The sequence below is a fragment of the Lynx rufus genome, unplaced genomic scaffold (genome assembly GCF_022079265.1).
Source record: "Lynx rufus isolate CCGP_SWC_20201006 ecotype Redwood Valley unplaced genomic scaffold, mLynRuf1.p SCAF_3, whole genome shotgun sequence".
NCBI classification, from domain to species: Eukaryota; Metazoa; Chordata; class Mammalia; order Carnivora; family Felidae; genus Lynx; species Lynx rufus.
Genome location: NW_025814845.1, coordinates 116,954,997 through 116,982,277, shown reverse-complemented (window position 1 = coordinate 116,982,277; position 27,281 = coordinate 116,954,997). Strand labels below are relative to the sequence as shown.

At 42.2% G+C, this 27,281-nt stretch overlaps 2 protein-coding genes and 1 pseudogene across 2 annotated transcripts in view; 2 read left to right on the top strand and 1 right to left on the bottom strand.

Annotated features, from left to right (window-relative positions):
* Nucleotides 1–253: 253 nt before the first annotated feature.
* MGAT4D (MGAT4 family member D) overlaps nt 254–27,281 on the top strand; it is a 52,469-nt gene continuing 25,441 nt past the window's right edge. The window contains exons 1-3 of the mRNA XM_047091210.1: nt 254–347; nt 22,262–22,420; nt 24,814–24,954. Coding sequence (XP_046947166.1) covers nt 254–347; nt 22,262–22,420; nt 24,814–24,954 — 394 coding nt within the window. The remainder of the gene's footprint in view (nt 348–22,261; nt 22,421–24,813; nt 24,955–27,281) is intronic.
* Nucleotides 8,050–8,557, bottom strand: LOC124520357 (60S ribosomal protein L32-like). The gene has a single exon (XM_047091212.1). It carries the CDS (start codon nt 8,516–8,518, stop codon nt 8,111–8,113), a length of 408 nt encoding a protein of 135 aa, XP_046947168.1. The 5' UTR covers nt 8,519–8,557; the 3' UTR covers nt 8,050–8,110.
* LOC124521488 (uncharacterized) lies at nt 24,567–24,689 on the top strand (annotated as a pseudogene).

The window sequence follows — 27,281 nt, the reverse complement described above, 5'->3', positions numbered from 1 at the left end:
CCACGCAGTGCAGAGCTTTCCCATAGTTGATGGCATTTAACTACCCTTAGTCCTAGCAAGGGGTTCGGGATGCTAAGTGCTGAGCCGAAGGACAGGCGTGCTGAGGTCCTCACCGACACAGGGAGGGCAAGGGAGCGCGGGAGCGCGCGTCCAGAGGCGCAGGCGCGGCGGCGCGCGCTCATCCTCCGCTGCTGGGGGCGCTGCTTGTTGCCTCCACTCGCCGCGCCGCAGTCGCCCGCGTCAGGCCGGCTCCATGAGGACGAAGCACGTGAACGTGCTGATCGCGCTGGCCGCCTTCGTGCTTTTCAGCTTCTCCTGCTTCTGCATCTCCAGGATGACTCAAACTAGTAAGCTGAGGGTGGCTTCTCCGCCCCCTTTGCCGCCCCTCCGACTTCGGGGCTCCGGGATTGCCGGGGCGGCCGGGTGGAAGAGAAGGGGGGGCGACGTGAGAGCCTGTCACTGTCACCCACTCTCCTATAAGGTGTTTTACAATTGTAGCCCTACCCCCGACCCCAGGCTCCGGTCCGACCGGCGGCGGTTAAGCTGTAACCGACGCCCCTAGTTTACCCCGGCGGCCGCGACCCCCGCCAGGCGCGCGTGCTAACCGATTGGCCTGTGGGGACCTCCCGACGCCCTCCTGCCTGCGCACTCGGTTTCCCTCCCAAGGTTCAACGGCCCAGGGTGTTCCCTGACTCCCTGCCGCCACCAGCGTCTTCCTCTTTCCCATCGTTTCCAGAAACGGGTGAATGTCCGACTTAAGAACTCTTTCCACTTTCGTGTTCCACCGTTAGATTATGGAGCCACCTTTGAAAGCTCCTGAGAGTATTTTTTTGCGAAGCCGAAAAGGGGTGAGATGATGGAGAGAGACAACTTAGAGCACTGGTATAGCAGCCGAACATTCTCAAGTGGGCCATGTGTCTTGCGTTGCAACTTTGAAACACCAAGATTTTAACTCATTTTGTTTATGGGGTTCTCAATTTGAAATTTGCCCAGTGAAATTTGAACTTTAGATAAACAATGAGTAAGTTTTTAGTATGAACATTGCACGGGGGTTGAGGTGGGAGGTAGGACTCCTGGGTGGCGTAGTGTCAGTTGAGCATCCATCTGACCCTTGATTTTGGCTCAGGTCGTGATCCCAGCGTTGTGGGATCAAGCCCTCCCACCCCCACCTGCTTGGCGCCGAGCTTGGAACCTGCTTAGGATTCTCTGTCCCTCTGCCCCTCTCTCCCACTCGCTCGTTCTCTTTTTAAAAATAAGTTTTAAAAAATTGCACGGGATATATTTATACTAAAAGATTTATTGTTCGTCTGAAATTCAAATTTAACTAGATTTCCTGTATTTTATCTTTCAGCTCTTCTTGTCCAATGTCTAGTGTAACATTTTAGCGTCCATATAACTGGATTTTGAATTTAAGCTCAAGAATCCTGTAAATATATTAAGTCTTCCAAGATTGCTCTTAGGTTGTTTCAGGTTAAATTTTCATTCATTTTTTTAATGTTTGTTTGTTTGTTTGTTTATTTAGAGAGCACACAAGCAGGAGGAGGGGCAGGGAGAGAGAGAGGGAGAGAGAGAATCCCAAGCAGGCTCCATGCTGTCAGCACAGAGCCTGACCTGGGGCTCAAACTTACACACTGTGAGATCATGACCTGAGCCAGAATCAAGAGTGGGAGGCCTACTGGACTGAGCCACCCAGGCACACCGAATTTTCATTCTTACTAAACACACTTATGACTCATATTCACACAATGTAACCTTGGTGGTCGTGTCAAGGATCAAGTGTGGAAGTGGCTTTATTCCTCTAATTAATACTTAATTTTGTCATGTACACACAATATCGACATTCTATTCCGTTTGTTTCAGAGATTAGACATGTGTATTAATTGATCTGATTCATGCTACTAATATTTGATCATTTTGTACACTTTCTGTTTCATTTTCTATAAGGAACGTTAGCCAAATGTGTTTTTATGTATTTTAGGACAATAAACAATTTGCACTTTTATAACAAAAATAAATAAATCATAACTCATAATGAGAAAGCAAAACATAAACTCCTTTTTCTAGTAATCTTGGAAGGCAATTCACTTTAGTAACCTCAGAAGGCATTTTAATACAGTTAATATTATTAAAATGAAACTGTGGACTTCAGACAACTGGAGAAGTGGAGGTGCCATGTACTGGAATGGTGAAGGCCGGGACAAGGGCAGATCGGGGTGAAATGAGTATTTCCATGGCGCCTATTAGACATCCCAATGAAAGTATTAATAGGAGATTGGCTATGTCATTCTGGGTCAGGACTGGGGACAAAAATTGGAGAGCTGTCAGCATACAGTATTTAAAGCTACGAGATTGAATGAGATCATATAGGGAGTTGACATAGATAAGGAAAGATTCCAAAGACTGAGCCCTGGGGAATACTAACATTTCAAAGTCAAGGAAAAACTAGGAAACTGAGAGAGCCAAGAAAATATTTCAAGGAGGAGAGTTTCACAGTGTCAGAAATGCTGATGAAGTTCTTCAGTACAGGAAGAAACACCCATCCACTTGTAATCCTTAAAGTCCTCATTCCTATATTATTGGTGAATGCCGCAGCCACTTCCTCTGCAGGCTACAGTCTGAGAAGGCACTTCCCGGTCAAGCACAGAAGACCACTTAGGTAAGTGTTTTGCCAGTGCCTGTCCCAGACTTCCAGTATCCCGTCTTCTCTGGCAGGTGGTAGGCTATCCCTGCATTTAAGCCCAAGTAGGGCACATAAGCCCATGTAGGGCAGATAACCAATTCCAGATCCTCTCCTGAGTGTGTTTCTGGGTAATGCAGCATTTAGTGCCACTGCCCATGGAAAAGCTACCTCCCTGGAAAAGCCAGCACTGGCCTGCCACTACCATTGGCAATAGTGGGGCTGCAGTTGGCCTGCTGCTGCCTGAACATCTGACACTCCAGCAGGAGCTAGCAGTTCGGTGGAGGAACCACCAGAAGCAGGAGGACTCCACCTTTTTGCAGCCTCCAGTCTGGCACAACTGCCTCCCCTTGGGAAAATGTGATGAGAGCATGGCTGGTAAGGAAGTCTGGGACAAGTAGCAGACTTCTGGTTTTAATCAAACCAAAGAGGATCTAGAAGGGGCACATGAAGACCGGATGTCAGCACACAGAGTCCAGGAACAAGCCAAACTAAATAGCACATAGTGAAGGGACGTATATAAGTTGATAAAAACTGTACTCTAAAAAGCAAAGGAACAATAAACAGGTAGCTCAGGAGAGTAGTGACATTAGTGACATGGGATGGGGCAGGGATCCACTCTTGGAAGCAAAGGCACTGGGCAGTGTTCTAGTTAGTAGCTTGGGTGATAGGTTACCTGGGTTCATCTCACATTATGCTACAGAGCTTACCTATGTATTCCACATTTTTCTTTTGTATGTATAAAGTTATTAAAAATCAAAAGAATTTGTACAGTGTAAATATGAAAGCAAGAACACTGAAATGATAGGAAGCATATGGTACTCAGTTCACTTGAGAATATAGAAACAATCAGAATGCATTTTTAAGACATTTTAAAATAAATGCCAGTACTCTTACAGCCATATGTAATTGATTTACTTTAAGTTTATTTATTTTGAGAGAGACAGAGACCGTGTGAGCAGGGAAGGGGCAGAAAGAGAGGGAGGGAGAGAGAATCCCAAGCAGCTCCGTGCTGCCAGCACAGAGCCAGATGCAGAGCTTGAACTCACAAAACTGTGAGACCATGACCTGAGCCGAAACCAAGAGCTGGATGCTCAACCAACTGAGCCAGCCAGGCACCCCTGTAATTGACTTTTTAAAAATATTCATTGAATTCGAGAGAGAGAGAGAGAGAGAGAGAGTACAAACAGGGGAGGGTCATAGAGAGGAGAGAGGATCCCAAGCTAATAGCACAGAGCCCGATGTGGGACTTGATCCTACGAACCATGAGGTCATGACCTGAGCCGAAATCAAGAGTCAGGCCCTTAACCAACTGAATCATCCAGGCGCCACCCCATACCCCTTGTAACTGATGTTTAAAAGCAGTTCAACTTGTGAGGGTTATAAATATGAGTGACTTTTGTTTTCCCAATAATTGCCCATGTGTGTTCCGTCAAACACCCTATTCTGTTGGCACAGAGATTCATAGTGATATTTAAGACGTATTCTGTATCTCTTTTGTTTATTTTTGGTTATTCAAACAGTCTCATTCCTGTTACTAGAGACCCTATCCCATTCTTTTTAGAACTTTAACCTCATAGTCAATTAAGGGCCTTCTTTTCCTTTTCCTGCGGGACAGACCAGTCTTGTGGTTCTAGGAAAACTCCATGGCAAGAGAAGAAAATGATGTGTTCTGAGACACTTGTCCTGGGATTGGTGTAAAACTTCCCCAAATCTTAGTGGCTTAAAAACAATAATTTTGTTTAACTCTTGGTTTACAAAGAAATTTAAATCAGAAATTTAGGATGGGCTCTGCTGAGTGATTTGTGATCTGCAATGGTATCAGCTGGGGTCCTTGGGGCGGGAGGATCTCCTAAGAGGCTTTCTCACTCTGGCATTTCTCTTGTCTCCCCACATGGTGGCTTATCCTCCATGGCCTCTCCACTTGGCATGGGCTCCTCATAGCATTGTGGTCTCAGCAGAGTTTTACTTTTTATAAGGCAACTACCCTTCAAAAGGCAGGAAGTGTTAGTTTCCAAGCCAGTTAGGAAACTGCCCCCCAAATTAGTACTGCCTTACTTCTGCCGTAGTCTGCTGGTCTGTTTAAAACCACCATGGGTTCGCCCAGAATTGAGAGAACAGAGAAACTGAATACCTCTTGACGGGTGACTGCAGAAGAGCATTTGCTGTGGGAGATACTGTTGTAGCATCTTTGGAAAATATAATCTGCTGCACCCTTCCTCCACCCTTGCTCTGTACCCCTGTGGTATTGGGGTGGGAAGGGGTGCAGGGACAGAGGTTTCCTTGCGTGATGGCAGCCTGATGGTTTCAGTCTCTCTGGAGAGTGCTTATGTGTGGCAGAAATCCAGTGCTGACTCTTACGCAGTAGTTTGTGACTACTTCTGAGATCTGCTGGGGTCTCCTCACTTCCCATTCCCTGGTGTGGGGTATCCATCTGCCTGAGGGCCCCCTTCCTTGTGCTGCCCTTGCCACAGCCTCTTGTTGCTAGGACTTTCTTGCCTAGCAGGTGGCCCTCTTCAGGACCTGCAGTATGCACTTGAGCCATAGCTGACTCATGCATCTTTGCCATTTCTAGCTGCATGCAGGGTACTTCACAGACGTTTTCTCTTAGCTTAGCAATTTCTCTCCCACTCTCCTGTCCCTTTTCATCTGTCAGCATGAGACATTTTGTTAGTTTGGCAGTTCAGCAATTTTCAGGGTAGAAATCCTCTCCAGCCATTGACTTGGTGAAAAGAGGGCTCATTCTGGAGCACCCAAACTTTATAAATGAATTTCTTGGGGTCTCACTTTCTACCATTGGTAGAGGGAAAGCAGCCTCCATCCTATCCAAGCGGGATAAGTACATAGTATATACTGTTGTAACTATATGTGTTGTAGTATGTACATAAATACCAAAGTGTATGACCTTGTGAGAATATGCGTACAAAATGCCATGGAGCAGAAGTGGTAAGGAGAGTGGTCCCAGCTGTAGCTCTACATCAGCAGAGTCCACGATGCAAATGGGGTCCATTCAAGACAATAATTGGAGGGGCGCCTGGGTGGCTTGGTCGGTTAAACGTCCGACTTCAGCTCAGGTCATGATCTCACGGTCCGTGAGTTCGAGCCCCGCGTTGGGCTCTGTGCTGACAGCTCAGAGCCTGAAGCCTGTTTCAGATTCTGTGTTTCCCTCTCTCTCTGCCCCTCCCCTGTTCATGCTCTGTCTCTCTCTGTCTCAAAAATGAATAAATGTTAAAAAAAAATTAAAAAGACAATAATTGGAATGTCTTGTGGAATTTAAAGTATATCTAGGGGCGCCTGGGTGGCGCAGTCGGTTAAGCGTCCGACTTCAGCCAGGTCACGATCTCGCGGCCCGGGAGTTCGAGCCCCGCGTCAGGCTCTGGGCTGATGGCTCAGAGCCTGGAGCCTGTTTCCGATTCTGTGTCTCCCTCTCTCTCTGCTCCTCCCCCGTTCATGCTCTTTCTCTCTCTGTCCCAAAAATAAATAAACGTTGAAAAAAAAATAAAATAAAAAAAAAATAAAGTATATCTAGAACAACAATGCATGACAACAATCACAAGATAGGAGAGGGGTCAGTGGAGTTAAATGGTACAGACTAGCAGCACTGATGAAAAGTGAGAATGTAAGAATTTGTATGAGACTGCAATAAGTCAAGGACTCAGATTGAAATCTAGTCTGACTACTAAACTAATAGCAAAATAATGCATAACAATATCACTCATTATAGTAAATGCTCCAAAGAGGAAATTACAGTATTTTCTGACTGGATATAAAAACAAAACCAAACTTAATGTTGTTTACAAGGGATACATTTGAACTTCAAAGACCTGGAAATGTTGGAAGAGGGATGGAAAAATTTATATCAGCAACCTGACCCAAAAGAAGGTTGGTATAGCTATATTGTTATCAGCAAAGTAGGCTCTAAGGGCAAGTGTAACATAAATGTTGAATAAACATGGAGAACTTCATTAGCAATTAAGGAAATGCAAATTAAAAACACAAGATACCCTTTCATACCTTTCAGATTTTTAAATTTAGGAAATCAGACATTTGGTGAGGATATGGAAGTGCAGGAATTTACACACACTCCCCTTGGGAGTGGGGCGTATACATTCAATCACTTTCATTCTGTGACGTGCATTTCCTCTGTCCTAGCAATTTTTCTGCTAGTCAGGGCTGACACTGGTGCGCAGCTTTACTCAGTGGTTTATGGCCAAGTCCTCTTCTTGGTGATCGGTACCCAGGCCATGCACGTTGTTCAGTGTTTAAAATAACATCCCTACCACCAGATATATCCAAGGGAAATTCTTGAACACATATGTGGTGTATCCTTGGTTGCATTTTTTGTAAGTGTTCAGCAAGGGTAGAAGAGGTAAATATGTTGTTGTATGTTCAAAACAATGGCACATTTAATGTAGTAAAAATGAATGAACTAGAGCTTGACTTACCAGTATGGATTGATTTCTTTTTTTTCTTTTTAATTTTTTTTTTTAATGTTTATTTACTCTTGAGACAGAGAGAGACAGAGCATGAACGGGGGAGGGTCAGAGAGAGAGGGAGACACAGAATCTGAAACAGGCTCCAGGCTCTGAGCTGTCAGCACAGAGCCTGACACGGGGCTCAAACTCACGGACCGTGAGATCATGACCTGAGCCGAAGTCGGACGCTCAACCGACTGAGCCACCCAGGTGCCCCTGGATTGATTTCAAAAACATAAATTAAGCAAAAGGAACAAGAATAGAAGAATACATATAAGTATTATTTTTTGACTAATGTCTAAAAACAAATGTGAATCAGCTTGCAAAAGTGGTAAAACTTAAAAACAATGGATGATTAATACAAAATTCAAAATTCTGCTGATCTGGGAGTGGGGAGGAAGGGGAACATGATCTTGGAAGGAAACAGATGGAATATTTTTAAGTCTAAGGTAGTGACTTCATGGATGTTCATTCTTGTCTCAGACTGTTTTACATACTCTTTGCAATGTCTGAAATAGTTCATCATAAAAATCTCATGCACAGAGGGACCACTCAGAGAGAGTTCAAAGAGCATGGTTTGTAGTGTAATTTGATTATTGCAAAGTCTGTGTGGGCTGGAATAATACAAAATGTATTGTACCTTTTTAACTTCATCTCCTACCAGCTGCCTCAGATAGTCTTTCTTTGGAACCATGTTTGGTACAAATAAATGAATAATAAATTTGAAGTGGTCTGCCAATACTTTCACTTCATGCCGTTCGTTCCCCTCTCTTTCTACCCCGAGTGAATTACTTGCTTTCCCCTCAGAACGTCCTGCCATTTCATACTTATGCATTTATGTTGTTATTTTCTTAGTTTGAAATGGCCTTCCCTGCCCTTTGCTGTGTTGCAAAATTCTTTTTTTTTTTTTGTAGTTTTATGGTTTTATTAACACAAATATGATGTGCACATAAACTGTCTATTCATTTTCTTCGCTGCGCAGTCTGGCATTGGGATTCGTGACTCTGATGGCCAGCTGGGCTGCTCTTTCCACAATGGCTTTACGGTTCTTGGAGGAGACATTGTGAGCAATCTCTGCACAGTAAGATTTGTTGCACATCAGCAGCACCTCAAGCTCCTTGACGTTGTGGACTAGGAACTTCCGGAAGCCACTGGGCAGCATGTGCTTTGTTTTCTTGTTGCTCCCGTAACCAATGTTGAGCATCAAAATCTGGCCCTTGAATCTTCTGCGCACCCTATTGTCAATGCCTCTGGGTTTCCGCCAGTTGCGCTTAATTTTGACATATCGGTCTGACTGGTGCCGGATGAACTTCTTGGTCCTCTTTTTAATGATCTTGGGCTTCACCAGAGGTCTGAGGGCAGCCATGATGCCGAGTTACAGATGGCTGCCACCTCCGCAGGCAGCGCCGAGGAAGCGCTGTGTTGCAAAATTCTATACATTCTTCAAATTCTCAAATATTTCCTCTGCTCTGAGACCTTTTTCCCTCCCTCCCCCACTCCTCAGTCTTCCTTACTAGTTAAGCATTTCTGCCTCCCTTTGCCTCTGTATTTGAGCATAGCTCTGTTTTCACAATTACACTAACTGGTTGTTTAAATATACGCTCCTTCACCCATGTCTTGTCAGGTAATTTAGAGCAGGAACCTGACTTATCCATGTTTGTTTACCTTTCACATAGCTCAGTGAATGACACGTGGTAAGTATTACATGGCAGAAAGAATGCAGACCCTGGGATGCTTCTCATTGCTGGAGGTATTTAGTGAATGAAACAGAGTGGGAAAGTCAGGTCATGGCCATATGGATAGGACCTTGTATACGAAGGCAAGCAGTTTGGACTTTATTCAGTAAACATTCAGAGAACCATTTAAAGTCTTTGGGAAGTATTTCCAGAAGATTAAGTGTGGATTGGCGGTGAGAAACTAATTAAGAGGCAGTTACAATAGCGCAGCTAGAAGCAATAATGATCTACACTATGGTAAAGCCAATGATGAGAAAGATAAAACAATTAAAGAGACTGATAACAGTGCTTATCAAATTTGAATGTGCACACCAGTCACCTGTGAATCTTATTAAAGTTCAGACTCTGACTCAGTAAGTCTGGGGTGCAGTTTGAAATACTGCATTTCTCTTTTTTTTTTCAAGTTTATTTTTTATTTATTTTGAGAGAGGGAGAGAGAAAGAGAGAACACGAGCAGGGGAGGGGCAGAGAGAGGAGAGAGAGAGAATCCCAAGCAGGCTCTGCACTAACAGCCTGCTTGAACTCACAAAATTGCGAGATCATGACCTGAGCCAAGACCAAGATTCAGATGCTTAACTGACTGAGCCACCCAGGTGCCCCATGAGCTACTGCATTTGTAATAACCTCACAGCTGGTGCCATAGACCTGCTGTCCAGTATGGTGACCCCTAACTAGGTGGCTGTTGAGCACTTGAAATATGGTTAGTGCAACTGAGGCACTGAATTTTAAATTTTGTTTTAACTAATTTAAATGTAAGGATTGAAGCAGTGCAAAATATTTCTCCACTAAGCAAAGCTTTATTGTTTTGTTAAGACTGCATGTCAGTTACCATTAAAATTTAGCATGCAAATGAAGATGTACTACAAGTATAAAATATACACAGGATTTAGTCTACTTAGTACAAAAAGAATGTAAACTATTCCATTAATTATTTTTTATGGTGATTATATGTTTCAGGTATATTGAATTACATTAAATATATTCTTTACAATTACCTTGCTTCTTCCTACTTTTTTTTTTTTAATTTTTTAACGTTTTATTTATTTTTGAGACAGGGAGAGACAGGGCATGAACAGGGGAGGGTCAGAGAGAGAGAGACACAGAATCTGAAACAGGCTCCAGGCTCTCAGCTGCCAGCACAGAGCCCGACGCGGGGCTCTAACTCACGGACTGCGAGATCATGACCTGAGCCGAAGTCGGCCGCCTAACCGACTGAGCCACCCAGGCGCCCCTCTTCTTACTTTTTTAAATGTGGCTACAGAAAATTTAAAATTACAAAAGAGTCTTACGTTTTATTTCTACTGGGGGGCTGTGCCTCAGGCTCTTGCAAAAGTCAGTGGTACTTAGGACCTCACCTGGCCCCTTTCTGATGGGTGGAAGTCACATTGGCCCATTGCACACATGGACTGGTGTCTGTTTTTATAATTTCACAATTGACTCAAAACATCATATTATTATTAATTTCAAACCTTTGCAACATATTTTTATAACATTTCATCCTCACAAAATACCTGAATGAATACACAAATAATACAAATATTTTTCTTGTTGAATTATCAAGTAAAAATATATAAGAAGCAGATGTAAGACTAGGGAATATCTCTTTTACCTTTTTTGCATGGATGTTTCTGCAAATACTGTTTCCTCTAGAGAAAACTCTTTCTTTTCACGTTTACCAAATTGATCCCTCAGGGACTGACTTACATTGGGGAAGCTTAGACATGTTGCATCACCCATGATGTATCAATTTCAAACACATGATCCAATTTGCAAAGAGCATATCACTCCAGGAGCCCCAGGAATAGTGTTATACTGGTTAAACTATGTCTACTTCTAAAGTTTGTAAAAATCTTCAAGCAGTATCTACCTTATGAATATTCAAGATTTATCTGGGATAGCTGCAGTTCTTTTGATTAAAGCACAATTCAGTTTAAAAATCACTCAAATAAATAAACATTTAAAAAATTAAAAAGGGGGCACCTGGGTGGCTCAGTCAGTTGAGCGTCCGACTTCGGCTCAGGTCATGATCTCTCCGTCTGTGAGTTCGAGCCCCGCCTCGGGCTCTGTGCTGACAGCTCAGAGCCTGGAGCCTGCTTCAGATTCTGTGTCTCCCTTTCTCTCTCTGCCCCTCCCCCACTCATGCTCTGTCTCTCTGTCTCTTTCTCTCTGTCAAAAATAAACATTAAAAAAATTTTTTTTAAAAATCACTCAGTTACTATGTTGGCAAGTCCATGCATTAATTTGTTCATTCATTTCAGCATATATTTGTGAGGGGCTATATGCCTATTACTGTTTCGGACATTGGGAATTTAGTACCAAAACCCCCCAAATTCTTGCTATTCTCAAGCTTGCATTCTAAAGAGCTCTGGATGGGGCGCCTGGGTGGCGCAGTCGGTTAAGCGTCCGACTTCAGCCAGGTCACGATCTCGCGGTCCGTGAGTTCGAGCCCCGCGTCGGGCTCTGGGCTGATGGCTCAGAGCCTGGAGCCTGTTTCCGATTCTGTGTCTCCCTCTCTCTCTGCCCCTCCCCCGTTCATGCTCTGTCTCTCTCTGTCCCAAAAATAAATAAACTTTGAAAAAAAAAAATTAAAGAGCTCTGGAGAGAGACATAAAAACAGTAAATACAAAAAACAAAACAAACAAACAAACAAAAAACCCCAACAGCATATACATAACAGAAAGTCTGGTAGTGCTGAGAAATTTGGGGATGGGGAAGGGTAAGAGAGGAGTGAGAAAGGGGTACTGTTTCATATAGGGTGGCAGGGTAGGCTTCTCAGAGGAGGTAACATTTTAACAGAAAACTGAATGAAATTGGAAAACTCTAGCCATATCAATATCTGGGGGACAAACAGTGCCTGCTCAGAAAATTGCAAAAGTCAAAGCCCCAAGGTAGGAGGGTGATTCCTGTGAGGAACAGCCACCAGTGTGGCTGGAGCTGAGCTCCCCCTGAGTGGGGCAGAACAGGTAGGAGATGAAGCCAGAGAGGGTCAGAGGACTGATCCTGTCATGGTGAGGGCTTTGCTGATTTTACTAAGTGTGAGGAGAAATCTCTGGAGGATTTTGAGCAGGGGAGTGGCATTATCCAGTTTTGACACTGGCTGGACAGTGTGTGCCCTTGGTTCATACGAGGCAGATGAATGAAAAAAGTATTACGTGTTTCTACCCAAAAATACCACCATCACTTTTACAGTTTCATATTTTACCCTAATTAAAAAAAACCCATCTGAAATTTATTTTCTAAACTGTGAATTTACCTTTTTTCTATCCAAACTGTTAGCCATTTCCTATGCTTTTCCTAATTGAAATACAATATCCTATATTCTTGTCTCGAATAGTTTTTTCTTTATGTATTTTGGTATTTGACTACTTAAAAAATAACTATGTTGTTTTCATCATAGATTATACCTTTTTCAGCATAAAGGGAATCACTTTAACTTAATGCCTTTTCCCCTGCATTATTCTATCTGATTTTTATATGACAGAAAAAAAAGTAGGGTAAAGTCTAGAACCATGCAAAACAAAACATTAGAGGTGATTATCGTGTGTGTGTGTGTGTGTGTTTCAACCTATGAATTGCTTATCTAATTAAATGTTTAAATATCTTAACAAAGCAGCCAAGATTGGAAGCTGCTCTGTTCCCTTCTTTTCCTCTTGTCTTTTTTCAAAAGTTTTATTTATTTAAGTAATCTCTACTCTCCACATGAAGCAGGAACTCATGACCCCAAGATGGTACTCTTCTGACTGAGCTAGTTGGGGCCCCTGTTCCCTTATTTTCTCTGGGCCATATTCTAGTTGCTTTGTATCCATTAGAATGCAAGTTCCAATGTGTTAACAGGTATCCAAAACAGCAGTGGTTTAACATTTAAATAATAGGCTGGTAGGGAGACTCTTCTCCCTAACTTCATTCAAGGCTTTGGGTTCCTTCCAACTCATTGCTCTTCATTATTCATTAGGCAGAATTGGCTCCTGAGTCCTGTGTTACTGTAGCAACTTCATGGAGAAGGAATGAAGGAAAGTGAGAGAAAGAGGGAAGAGGAGATGAGACAGACAGGCAGACACACACACACACACACACACACACACACACGCCCATTATAGGCTCCCGACTTCTTTGGGCTATCTCTTATCTCCCTGACTATGGCAAACACCACGGATTGCTCATCCATGTGCAACCTCAGCCTCTTTTTCACTTACAGAGCTGTGATATTGTTTGGGCCTGCAATGCATCACCTAAAATTACTTGACTTCCAAGACTGCAGCTAATTCAGTAGGGAGCTGCATGTGCTCAGAGTTAAGACCTCTCCTCCCAGTCTCAATGCCTCTGTCATCAGGGGCAAAAGAGAGTCCCAGAGACCCTAATGGTCAGAGTAAGACACCCACCCCTCTCCCTCACACCTCCATCAATAAAGCTCAAGAAAGAACAGCGGTGTTCCTGGAGCCCCTGACAAGATAGGTACACATCCGTCTGTCTTCCCAACGCTCACCATGTTGTCCCCACGTTCTACGTTGAGACCATCAAGGTTGATCTCATTAAGCCCTTTATCCCAGCCCCTGACTCCCATGTTAATCCTCTTCTGGACTCTAATCCACACATGGTTCTACGCATTGTGCCCCCCGCCTTTCCAGTTCTACTCCCCAGCCTTCCCAGTGCCCAAAAGCCTCGACTGCTCACTAGAGCTCACGGCCATTATGAGCATTGTCTATGTCTTCATCCCTTAAAGTTTCTTTTGCCCTCTTTCTTTCACTGAAATTAGCTCTTGCCTGAGGACACTGCTTCTGAGACACTGAGGACACTTGCCTGAGGACACTGTTCTCAAAGAGTGGTGTTTTCTCTCCCACACCATTTGTACTCAAGGTAGGGTAGATGCCCGCCTTCCCTCTCATTGTTGCTTCCAAATCTTTCTCTCACCTTTCTTCCCAAGATGCCTCATTATTTACCCTGACGATATCAAGTGATACCCCACTTTCTCTCCTGCAATCATCTTTAAACTCTTGGGTCACTCTCCCTCATTAGCAATAATTGCCATGTTTCCGTAATCTCCATTTCATGCAACCAAATCTCTGACCACCACCTCCCAAATTTCCAGGCCGTTGTCTTTAGTACCCCAACTACTGTAATCTTTTGACACACCGAGACCTACAATCTGTTGATTCATCTACCTTTTCACATGCCTCCCCCTCACTGTGTTCTTCCTCATCAGGTTTCGATTCCATGGACAATCATTATAACAGCTCCCTAGTGTACACCCTCAAGTCCCTTGGTTCTTTGTCAGTTATATCCACTTGGCTAAATCACACCCTGGTGAAATCCTGTCCTCCTTTTACTCTGCATCTGCCTCCTGATGACTGAATGTGGCTGGAGTGAAATAAACAGCCACAGTGACGGTCTCACTTCGAATTCATGACCCCCTGAACTCCGGCAGGCCCTGGAGGCTGCATCAGAACCATGCTACATTTCCCTGTCCTGTCTGCCCTCCTGCTCTCCCAGGAAACTATTCCATACTTCTTTCTCTTCAGGCCCCAGTACCTCCTCCTCCCCTCACTCTCAGCTGATGACCGTACTTCCTATTTCACTGACAACTAGAAGCAATGGGAAGAGAGCTTCCAGAAGTTCCATAGTCAATGGAAATCCCACCATCGTTGGGGTAGCTAAGGGCCAGGCATCCTGAGTTCTGTCCCATTATGGCTGCAACTATCTGTGCTTCTGGCTGAAGCCCACCTTCCCCTCGCATACCAGATGCCATTCCCTCTTGTCTACTTTCACACGTATCTCCAGTTTTCTCCCTTTTCCCGGATCACATCCATCTGTATACAAACATTGTGTTTCTTTCCCATCCTATGAAGGAAAATGAAGAACTCTCTCTCTCTCTCTCTTGCTTCCACTCCCACCCTAGTTACTGCCCATCATCCTACCCCCTCTCATGGCAAAACTCCTCGAAAGAGTTGTCTAGATGCCCTGTCTCTAAGCCCTCTCCTCCTGCTTTCTCCTGAACCCATCCAGCTCTAGGCTTTCACTTCACTGCTGCACAGCCACTGGCGACTGCAAACTGCTGAGTCACCGTCCACCCCGTCCTCATCCCCCTCGTCCTGTTCAGCAGCAGCTGACAGTTGATGCCTTTCGTCTCCTTGAAACACTTTCCTCACTTGGTTTCCAGGTTCACACACACACGAGTTTCCTCTTGCCTCACCAGCTAATCCATCTTAGCTTTGTTACTGTCTTCTCTCATTTATTCACCCTGTAACTTGGGGTGCCCCAGGATTTAGCCCTTGGACCTCATCTTTCTCTACTCATCCTCATTCCCCTAGTGATCTCCTGAATCTAAACAGGGCTCTCTAAATGTATATGTCCAGGTCAGGCCAGTCCTCCTGCCAGACTCACGTGTGGAGCTACCTACTGAGATGTGTGAGAAGCACCTCAAATCTCATACATCTCCAGCCAGACTCCTAGAATTCGCACCAAAGCTTGCTCCCTTCACCTTCTCCGTCACAGTAAATGGCTATTCCCTTCTTCTAGTTGCTCAGAATATCATTATCTCTTTTTTCATGTCCTACATTCAATGTCAGCAAATTCTATTTTCTTTCCCTTCAAAATATATCCAAAATTAAACCATTCCTCACCACTTATCCTAACAATATTTTCTAAGCCACAGACATCTCTCCCCTGATCTCCCTTCTTTAGTCTCAGTTTCTCTAATTCTGTTTTTCACACAGCAGTTAGAAGGAACCTGTCCAGGGGCACCTGGGTGGCGCAGTCGGTTAAGCGTCCGACTTCAGCCAGGTCACGATCTCGCGGTCCGTGAGTTCGAGCCCCGCGTCGGGCTCTGGGCTGATGGCTCAGAGCCTGGAGCCTGTTTCCGATTCTGTGTCTCCCTCTCTCTCTGCCCCTCGCCCGTTCATGCTCTGTCTCTCTCTGTCCCAAAAATAAATAAACGTTGAAAAAAAAAAAAAAAAAAAAGAAAAAGGTAAATGGACTTAAAAAAAAAAAAAAAAAAAAAGAAGGAACCTGTCCTGATGTAAATCAGATTATTTGAGTCTGTGCTTATGGACTTCTGTTGGGTCTCCACTTTGCTTCAAGTAAAAGCTAAAGTCCTTACAACGGTGGCTTTGTGATTTTATCAGCTACTACTCTTCCTGTCATTCATTTTGCTTCAACCACACTGGGCTGCATGCTATTTCTGGAAATAATGGGTGCACTCCTGCCTCGGGGCTTTTGCACATGCTCTTCTCGCTGCACCAGAGTTACTTGCAGCATTCCTTCCTTTACTTTGTTCCTGTCTGTGCTCACATGTTACCTCCTTAGAAAAGCTTTCTCTGATCACCCTGTTGACAGTTAAAACCTCCCCATCCCAGCCATCATCAACACTCTGTATCCTTTTTCCCTGCTTTATATTTTTCTTGTACTTACCATCTTTCTAATAAGATGTATAATTCACTTATTCTTTTTTTTCCTTCCAGTAGGATGTAAGTTCCAAGGGGATCAGGAGTTCTGTCTGTTCTGTGCATTGTCATACCCACAGGACATGTAACATTATTTAGTTTAATAAATATTTGTTGAACATATGAATGAATTGAGTGGCCAGGCAACTGTTCTGGCTAGTGAGCTGTAGAAGCCCCTGACAAGAGCAGTCCTGCCCAAAGAAAAACTCAGGCTTTCCTTGGAATCGTAAATGAATTCTGAACACTTCGTCACCGTGTTGCAGGAAGAAACAGCAAGTTGCTTCTATTCTTCACACCCCACTGTCTACTGAAACCAAATGGTTTGTGATCTCTCAGCTATAGCCCCGTCTTTCCATCTGTAGAGAATATGCAGAATTCCTAGTATTGCACTGTGAGAGCAGTGACAACCCACACAAATTGCCAACCAGTAAACTGACCGGTCCCAGACATCTGCCTATTCACTGGGTCAGCTGGATCAATTCGGGGGCCCAAATTAGGAGGCCTTCACAAGGTTGCTGAGAAAAAATTAGTTCAGAGCAGCAAATCCTCCATCTAATCGTGACTGAGTGATTGATATGTGCAGATGAAATTGTGGCTTGGATCTAACAGTGCCTTTTCACCCTTGTCATTTGTCTTTCACTCTTGTCTGGCCTTCCCTTGGAGGTGGATGGAGGGAAGACACCATATATCTTGTGCCACCAGCCAGTCACTAGTGAAGACTGCAGGTGTAGAGCCTTGAGTTCTGCTGGTTGTATCATAAAAGGCCAGGGACTTGTGCATGGGTGGGGTACAACACATTGCCGAGGACTGCCAGAACTCCTCATAATTACACAATTCTCTGCGATGATTAGCCAGCCAGTTGGGTCTTTCCCTAAACCTCCACAGCCCTGTTTCAGCCAGCCCAACCATCCATAAAACCCAAATCAACTTGTTTGTTTGTGTTATTCTATTGATGGGTGTCCCTGTTGGCAGGATAATCCATATAACATGAAACTGTTGCATTTGAGAGATTCAGTGACAGGTAACTGGAGACGGAGAGGTGTTGTGACAGACCCTAGAGATGGAGCTGGCTGCCAATTGAGCACAGGAGCGATGGGGCTCCCTCCAACCCAAAGGGGAGAAACAAAACATCCTATTAGAGAGCAGCGAAGCAGCAGGTTCACTTTCCCCTGTTGTATCTTGGGGTGGATGGTCCATTGAGCCTTGGCAGGGAAGTATTAGAATATTACAGTTTACTAGTTGCTTCCTATCTTCAGTTAGGTAGAATTCAGGCAAGACACAAGTTTTGTTCCAAGCTGTCATATCTGAAAGGTAAATGGAACCAGCAAGATGGATATACAGTGCTGTCAAGAGAGGCCACTTTTGCCCATGGCCGGGGATCCAAGACTTCTGGGAACCAGACACTTAGGCACCCTGCTGGATTTCAAAGACTGAACCCTCTGCCCTAGGCTAAGGCTGATGTGCGCCAAGGCTGGGATGAAGGAAACATGCAGGAGATAAGACTGGGACAGTATTTTTATCACTACATTTTCTTACTCCATTTTGTAAGTGAATCTTACTTTTTTTTTTTTAATTTTTTTTTTTCAACGTTTATTTATTTTTGGGACAGAGAGAGACAGAGCACGAGCAGGGGAGGGGCAGAGAGAGAGGGAGACACAGAATCGGAAACAGGCTCCAGGCTCCGAGCCATCAGCCCAGAGCCTGACGCGGGGCTCGAACTCACGGACCGCGAGATCGTGACCTGGCTGAAGTCGGACGCTTAACCGACTGCGCCACCCAGGCGCCCCGTGTAAGTGAATCTTACTTTTGCTCTCACTATAATGCCAGCCCTAATCTCTCCCTTGAACTTCAAAGCCTAATCTCTCCCTTGAACTTCAAATGTTTGCCACATATTTGGAAACCTCATAAGCATCGCAATTGCTCTTTTCCTGCTTCCCCAATTCAGACTGAAGAAATCTAGTGGTCATGTCTGAAGCCTAGCAGGGATTCTAGTCTCCCTCTTTCAGTCAGTGCAAAGTCTTTCCAATGAAAGCTCTCAGATATTTCTCATCTTAACCCCTACTTCCTAGTCCTTTCTGCTATGGCTTATTCTTTGGTCATCTCTCACATGAAACTGCTATCACTATAGTTTCCTAAATGGTGGTTTCTCTGGCCTCAGTTTTGCCTTCCTGAAACAATATATGGCTACGAGAATGATCTTTCTGAAAAAAAATTTTTTAATGTTTTTTATTTACTTTTGAGAAAGAGCAAGACAGAGCACAAGCAGAGCAGGGGAGGGGCAGAGAGAGAGGGAGACACAGAATCCAAAGCAGGCTCCAGGCTCCGAGCCATCAGTACAGAGCCTGACGCAGGGCTTGAACCCATGAACTGTGAGATCACGACCTGAGCAGGTCAGACACTTAACCAGCTGAGCCACCCAGGCGCCCCCAGAATGATCTTTCTAAAACACACATTGCACATGATAGTCTTCAGCCGTGTTTCTCAACTGAAGTGGTAGCCTGTAGTGATGTTCCAAGGTATGTAAAGTCATCGGAAAAAAAGGTTGGGAGGAGGGCAGAACATGACTCCATCCATTATCTTTATATTAAAACAAATACATTTTAACTAGATTTATTGTGGTGACCATTTCACAATATAGGCAAATATTAAATCATTTTTAAAAATTTTTGTATAAAGTTTCTTTATTTTGAGAGAGAGAGCGTGCGTGCGTGAGAGCAGGGGAGGGGCAAAGAGAGAGAGAATCCCAATCAGGCTCCATACTGTCATTGCAGAACTGGACAAGGAGGTTTGAACTCACGAACTGTGAGATCATGACCTGGGCCGGAATTGAGAGTCTGACGTGTAACTGATTGAGCTACCCAGGCACCCCTGAAAATTACTTAACCGAAAAACAAAACAAAACAAATATACACCGTAGAATGGGCTGCAAAACTGCACACATTTTAAAAGAACTTCACAGACATTTCATGACTGTGGTGGGCTATTTCAGGTTACGCCTCCACCCACATCCCTTTTATTCAAATTTACTGCCATTAGAGGGTTTTTAGAAGAAATGTTTGAGAAACACTGGTGTATAGGGAAAACTTCAAGGTCTTTATCATGGCTTATCAAAACGATCAGCAGAACCAGATTCCTGTTTTCACCTCTGAATTTTCCCACTATTATCCTTGAGATACTGAATAGCTTCTAGGGGTATAGAGACCATGTTTTGAATGCCTCCTTGCATTTTGCACAGTGTTCCAAATAGAACACTTTCCCTTGCTTCCCTTGACTGCCTAACTCACACTCCTTCCAGAGTCCCCTCATGCAGCACATCCTCCAGAATGCTTCTCTGTCTTCTCCCCCTGCCCCCCGTCAACCCACCCCCCCCCCAGCTGTCTGGGCTCTGTCCTCTATGCATACTATTATCACTACAAGTTAGGGGCTGAAACCTTATTCAGCTGTGCTCATATTTTCCTTCATGGGGACACCTTTCATTTCGTTCTAGAAAGACCATTTTAAAGTGACCACTTGGGCCTTCTCTCAGAAGCTCATTACCTCTCTCAGAAGACAGAGAGATTCATCTGAATGGGGAAATTGGTCAGACTCGACTTATATAGACCACACTGACAGGGGGGCAGAATGGCTTCCTTAAAAAGGCAACTCGGGCCATCTCTGGACTCTTTCTCTTATAACATCTCTTATGTACTCTATGAAAGAAGGGCCAGTTCTCCCTGCTTTTTCCCCCGAAGTAGTGAGCACATGTGACAAGCCACCCCCTTTGTGGGTGTGGCCCCACTGTTGTCCAGCAGCTCTTTTGATAATGGGGTGGGTGTAAGTTAACTTGGATAGGGAAATAGGACATCCCAGCACACACTGCAATGTACCCATTGTCAGGCAGCCCCAAATAAAACTGACAGCCAGTGTTTGGGGCTGGTGTTATCTATGTGTACCCAATAAGTTAAAACCCTAATAAGGAGAAGGAAATTTGTAACATCCGAAATATCACAATGATTTAAATTATCAATTAATTTAGTTGTACCAATTAGCCTATAAACTTCCTGAAGGCAAGAACTACCATATCTTTTTTTATTGCTGTATGTCCCTTGACACACAGTAGGTGGCACATAAGAGGTGTTTAATTATTTTATTTGTTAACTTTTTTTCTGATTATAGAAGCAATGCAGCATGATAGAACAAAAGAATTTTATAAAAATAGGAAACAAAAAGTGATTCAACAAACTAAAGATTATATATTAACAGCATGTAAACTTGTATACTTTTTCTTTTTTACTATCTGTACATTTTTTTTTTGAAAAAAGGAAATGATTTTATGTACAGTTTTGTTTTTAAAGAACAGTTGTTTTGGGGCACCTGGGTGGTTCCGTCGGTTAAGCGTCTGACTCTTGATTTCAGCTCAGGTCATGATCTCACGGTTCGTGAATTCAAGTCCCACATCAGGCTCTGCACTGACAGCAAGGAGCCTGCTTGGGATTCTCTGTCTCCCTCTCTCTGCCCTCCTCTGTTCATGCTCTCTCACTCTTTCAAAATAAATAAATAAACATTAAAGAAAATAAAATAACAAAAATCAGTTGTTTGTGCAACATTAAATATAATGTTCTTATATAAGATGATTTTCATAGCTGCATAGTATTGCATTGATAAATGAATAAAAAGTAGCCCATTGATGAGTAATATTTCTCACACATTTATCAAAGCATTTTTTCATGTGCTTTCCCACATGGTTTACATGCGTTATTGCATTTCTTCTTCCCAACTCTGGGGCAAGAATTTTTTTTTTTAAGTTTATTTATTTATTTTGAGAGAGAATGTATGTGTGAATGGGGGAGGAGGAGAGAGACAGAGGGAGAGAGAGAGAGAATCCCAAGCAGGCCCTGCACTGTCAGCACAGAGCCCAACTCAGGGCTCGATCCCATAAACTGTGAGATCATGACCTGTGCTGAAATCAAGAAATTGGATGCTTAACCAACTTTGCTACCCAGGCGTGGGGCAGGGATTTTTATCCATTTGCGTATGAAGGAACATAGGCTAACAAGCATTAAATAGCTTGTCCAAGGTCACTTGGGTATTAAGTGGCAAAACTAGGATTCAGTTATATATGATTTAATACCAGAGCCAATATAACTTTTAAAAGGATATTCTGGGGGCGCCGGGGTGGCTCAGTAGGTTAAGTATTGAACTCTTGATTTCGGCTCGGGTCATGATCTCATGATTTGTGACATTAAGCCCATGTCAAGCTCTGCACCAACAGTGTGGAACCTGCTTGGGATTCATTCTGTCTCCCACTCTCTCTCTCTGCCCCTCCCTCACTCATTCTCTCTCTCTCTCTCTCTCTCTCTCTCTCTCTCTGTCTGTCTGTCTCATTCTCTGTCTCTCTTTCTCGAAATAAATAAACTTAAAAAAAAAAGGATATTCTGTAATTTATTTAACATATTTCCATTGTTGGGCATTAAGGTTGTTTCTTATTTTCTTACAATAATAAGTAATGCTGCTTATATTAAACATCCTTTGAGCCAAATCTGTGTATATATTTCTGGTCATTTTTTTCAGATAAATTCTTAAAAGCCAGTATTTTGGCTCAATTGGTTTTTTCCTTTAATTACAAATCTAATACGTGCACAAAATAAAAAATTTGGAAAATATTAAATAGCACAGAGTTATAAAGCAGAAACTATTTATAATAATTCCACCTTCCAGATAGTACTATTTTAACGTCTTACTCTTTCTCCAACCTTTTATGTGTATCATATGTACATATTTATATATAAACTATATACATGCACATATGTGCATGCACACACACACACACAGGCACACAGAGAGTGTTATATATAGCTACATCAAAGCATATATTTTACTTTTTTGTTATGTATTACAGAAAATTGTATGATAGTATTGATACATATATGAGCATGTACGCATATGCTTTCTTTGCAGGTAATCAATTAATTAATTGTAGAAACCATATTTTGGAATTTAAGGAGAAAATTCTACGTTTAAAAAATAAAACTGAAAGAAATCGCCAAGAGCTGATCAATGCCTTGAGTAAAATGAAGTATGAAATGACACAGAGAGAAAATACGTCCACGGACTTAGGTTTGTGTTACTTTTGTTTTTGTGTGTCGTGGTTTGTTTGTTGGTTTTGTGTTTTGTGTTTTGTGTTTGGAAATTTAGATTTTCTGCTTTCTGATTTTAGGACATTTCTCCCCAACCACTAGAACTAAATTAGTACTTGCTCTTTTATTGTGAGACATACAAAAAATCAGGTAAGAGATAGCACTGATACGCCTCTTCTCTGTAGCCCAGAAATGGTCTTCCTGTGCTTTCTGTGTGAAATGCACCGCCTTCGTGTTCCATCCAAAAGACACAGCCATTGCCTTGAGGCTCACTCTGACCCCTCCCCTCTCCCTCTTGCTTATTTCCATTTCAGTCAGCAAGCAATCCTGTAGGTTGGTAATCCTATGTACTTCACAAATCTGTCCACATTTTCCTATCACCATCTCTGCTGCTCTAGTGAGGACATCTTCATATTTCATCTGAATGACTGCTAACACTTCTATTTTTCCCTCTCCAGACTTGTTCCCACCTGTCTATTTCCACCATAGACAGTGAATGCTCACTCTACTGTATATCATCCTGCAGTGGCTCCCATTTCTCCAGGATAAAAAGTCCTGCCTCTGTTTCTCCTTTTGTAGCCAGGTACTCCTTGCAACCACTAATCAGTTCTCTGTTCTTATAGTTTTCCCTTTTCCAGGATTCCATAAAAATGGAATCATACAGTGTGTAATCCTTGGAGACTAACTTCTTTCACTTAGTTGTTACGTGACCAATTTATATATAAACCATATACATGCACACATGTGCATGCACGCACACACAGGCACACATTGAATGTTATATATAGCTACATCAAAGCATGTATTTTACTTTTTTGTTATGTATTATAGAAAATTGTATGATACTATCGATACCTATATAAGCATGTACACATATGCTTTCTTTGCAGGTAATCACTTAGTTGTTATGTGACCAATTGTTGCCTTTATATTGCTGAGTAGCATTTCATTATATGGTTGTAGATTGGATACAGTTTGTTTATCCTTTTGCCAATTGAAGGACATTTGGGTTTTCATTTTTTGGCGATTACAAGTACATAAACATTCATATATAGGTTTTTTTTGTTTGACGAGAATTTTCTTTAGCATATATATATATATATATATATCCTGAATATGTATCGGATGGATATGTGATTTGGAAATGTTTTCTCCCAATCTGTAGCTAGTCTTTTCCTTCTCCTTGTGATGTCCTTCAGAAAGCAAACATTTTTAATTGTGATGAAGTCTAATTTGTCAATTTTTCTTCTTTTTTATTGTGTTTTTGGTGTTATCTTTAAGAACTCTACCTACATCATGGTCATGAAGATTTTCTTTTATATGTTTGTTTTTAATTTTATAGTCTTGGCTTTACATTTAGGTCTATGAAGTCTTTGAGTTGGTTTTTATAAATGGTATGAAGTATAGGTCAGGATTCAGTCTTTTTCATGTGAGTGTCCAAGTATTCTAGCACCGTTTGTCAAAAAGATTGTCCTTTCTGCATTGAATTACCTTTGTACTTTTTTTTTAATCAACTGACAATATTTATATGGGTATATTTCTGGATTCTCTATTCTATTCCATTGGTCTGTGTATCTCTTTTTAATGTAATAGCATGCTGTCTTTTTTTTTTTGTCTTATTTATTTATTTTGAGAGAGAGAGAGAGAGAGACCAGAGGAGGGGCAGAGAGAGAGGCAGAGAGAATCCTAAGCAGGCTCCACATTGTCAGTGCAGAACCTGATATGGGGCTCGATCCCACAAACCGTGAGATCGTGACCTGAACCTAAATCAAGAGTCGGATGCTTCACTGACTGAGCCACCCAGCCACCCTAATATTATGCTGTCTTGATTACTGTATTATGTATTATGAATTAAATTAGATAATGTGAGTCTTTTAATTTTGTTCTTCTATTTCAAATTTGTAGAGGTATATTCAAATGAATGGTACAAGTAGAGTAATTAAATGTTGAGCTACAAAACAAAGTTATAGATACAAACTTTAATGTGATATTAATCTGAATAGCAGATCAGATCAATTATAGCATGTTTCCATTATACTTCATTTGGAACTGACAGTTCTGTGAGTCTCTGGTTATGTAGCTCAGAGTGCTAGACTTAAATATTACTTTTTAAATAAATATGAATCATCACTTCTAGGCCTTTTGGCTAAGATCACATGTATTATCTGTTCTTACAAGTTTAAAGAAATAGGAATCAATAACATTTGAGCTATAAATTATAGCCAAATGATTTTATTAATTCACATTTAATATTATTTCTCTTATATATTGAATACTGAATTAATCTGATAATTACATTATGAAAATTGTACCAAAGAGAGAAAAATCTCTATAGTCATGAACTTAGAAACCCTATTTTTTTCTCTTTTTCAGTTGAGAAGAAAATGAATACATTGGGTAAGGGTGAAACAGTGTCTAATAATACATTTGAAGTCCTAAAGTTCTTTTTCCCTCATCTAAGGAAAGTGGGCAGAATTTATCCTGATGTAATCATTGGCAAAGAGAAAACAGGTGGTAAGCAAACTTAGATTTAGAAAATCAAATATAGCTATTTTGATCTTTGGGGACAAGCTTTTAAGTTTTTTTGAACACTTCTCTATTATTATGCATGCTTTTATGTTTTAAAATGTAATCCATTGATATAATACTCTGATACATAGACCACCAGCCTATGTGGCATTAATTTGGACTGCCAGAAATCAGTACATTATCTGGAAGAAGAAACTAGTTCAGTAGATATTTAGAGACTTGAATTCAAATTCAATTTTAATACAGATGTTTTAAAAACAAGTCATTATAAGTCACATGCAGATGTGACTTATATGAAGCATCTGGCAACCCTTATCTCCCTTGGTTTTGATAAGTGCATTCTTATTCAGTTGTCTTCCTATTCCCCATCTTTCTGGGGACCAAGGTCAGCAAAGTCTTTACAGAAGAGGTGATGTTTGAGCTAAGCCTGAAATAATGAATTTAACCTCAGCAGGTATTAAAGAAGAGAAAAAGCATTTAAGTTGGAAGCAGGGGTATTAGGGCGAGTCTGAGTGCTTGCCATTCTCACAAACCTCAATCATTCTAATGAGTGAGTCACTCTAGGCCAGCGGCAGGAAATTACAGCCCTTGGGCCAAATCTGCTATTTTAAAATAAGGTTTTGGTGGACCTGGTCAGTGTTCATTGTTACTTGTCTATGGTTGTTCTCCCACCACAGTGGCAGAGTTGCGACAGTGACAGTATGGCCTGAGAGACAAAAATGTTTACTATCTGGTCCTTTACAGAAAAAGCTCATTGATCTCTGTTTGATCTAGGTAGTTCCTTGGGAATATGTAGGATTGTTTGCTATCACATGCCTCTGCCAAGCCTGTTGTGTTGGGATGGGGATGCCAGACGGCGGTGTTTAACATCTGAATTCTCACAGTGTTCCATATACTGAGTTAGTATGTTTTCTTTCATTATCTCATTTGATCCTCACAATCCAATATGATTATCTCTCTTTTACGCCTAAGAAAGTTGAGGTTTAGAGATATTAAGGTACTTCCTGAGGTCACACTTGAGTGTCAGGTTCCCTCTTAGGAGTATTTTGAGTGTGGCATGTAAATGTGTACATATACATGCATGTGTATCTGTGTGTACATATGAGAAAGTGTGTGCTACACAAAAGCTATAGGTAACAGGAGGATGAGGTGAAAGTCGTAGAACAAAAATCCATTACATAGAAACCCATTACATATAAAATATTGGATACCAAGAATAAGCACACCCTTGAATAAACATCAGCAAAGATAAGCAGAAGCCCAGTAACTAATAGACCCTAACACATAAGACATTTGTAAAAGCACTGAAGACTATAGCCAGGTCTACTGGGGAATCTGTCATCAGGCTTATTTATTCTGTATTCTGAGTATATCTCAAATAATTTCTGCTCTCTACCCTCTATAACTATTCTCCTTGAGCTTTCATCTCTTGCCCAGTATAATAGACTTGTAATTTTTCTCATGGTTTTAGTGTTACTACAGTCAATCCATTCTTCATATCCTCCTCAGAGCTATGTACTAAAATGTATACCATGCTCAACTCTTGCTTAAAGTCCTTTGCTGGATCGTCAGTATATTTAGGATGTTAGCTCCTTGCCATGGTATATGCACAATAGACCATATCTTTCAAATCTCAAATTTTGCCACTTCCCTTCCTTTCCAGCAACCCCAAACCACTTACAGTCCCCACAGATAGGCCAAGTGATTAGCACATGCTAATCACTGCCTGTAATGAACATACCACCTCCTGTCAACCACAACTCACTTGTCATGGAAGTCTTTATCCAATATGACTTTTCAGCTTAGCTAACAACTTCTTTGTGCAGTCCTCCACGTCCTCAAGGGACCGGCCTCTACCAGGTCTCTACTAAGCCCTGGGAAATAGTGGTGGGTAAGACGTGACCCTCATCCTCCTAGAGACGTGTGAGAAAACAATTACAGTATAAAGTGACCAGTGCTATGACAAGGGAAATACAAGGTGGGGCAGGTAATCCATACTTGGGGAATTAAGGCAGACTTTCTGGACAAAGTGGCATCTAAACTGAGACATGAAGGGTAGAAAGAATTGGAATAGGCTGAATGGGGAAAAAGCACGTGATGGACAGTGGAAAAGTAGAGGATGTTCATCCAGGTAGAAGAAAAGGAAAGGAGAGGTCTAACAGTAACAGCAAGAGGGCCTAGAGAAAAAGTGTGGCATATGTGCCCAATTGGAGCTAGAAGTTTGGGGCAGTGAGACATGAAGCAGAGGCCAAATAATAAAGGGGCTTGGCCATTCACTTATTCACTCCAAATATATTGCTGTTATGATGTAT

Excerpts from the sequence above, each read along its gene's own strand:
- LOC124520357 (XM_047091212.1), bottom strand. The coding sequence starts at position 8,518 with ATGGCTGCCCTCAGACCTCTGGTGAAGCCCAAGATCATTAAAAAGAGG.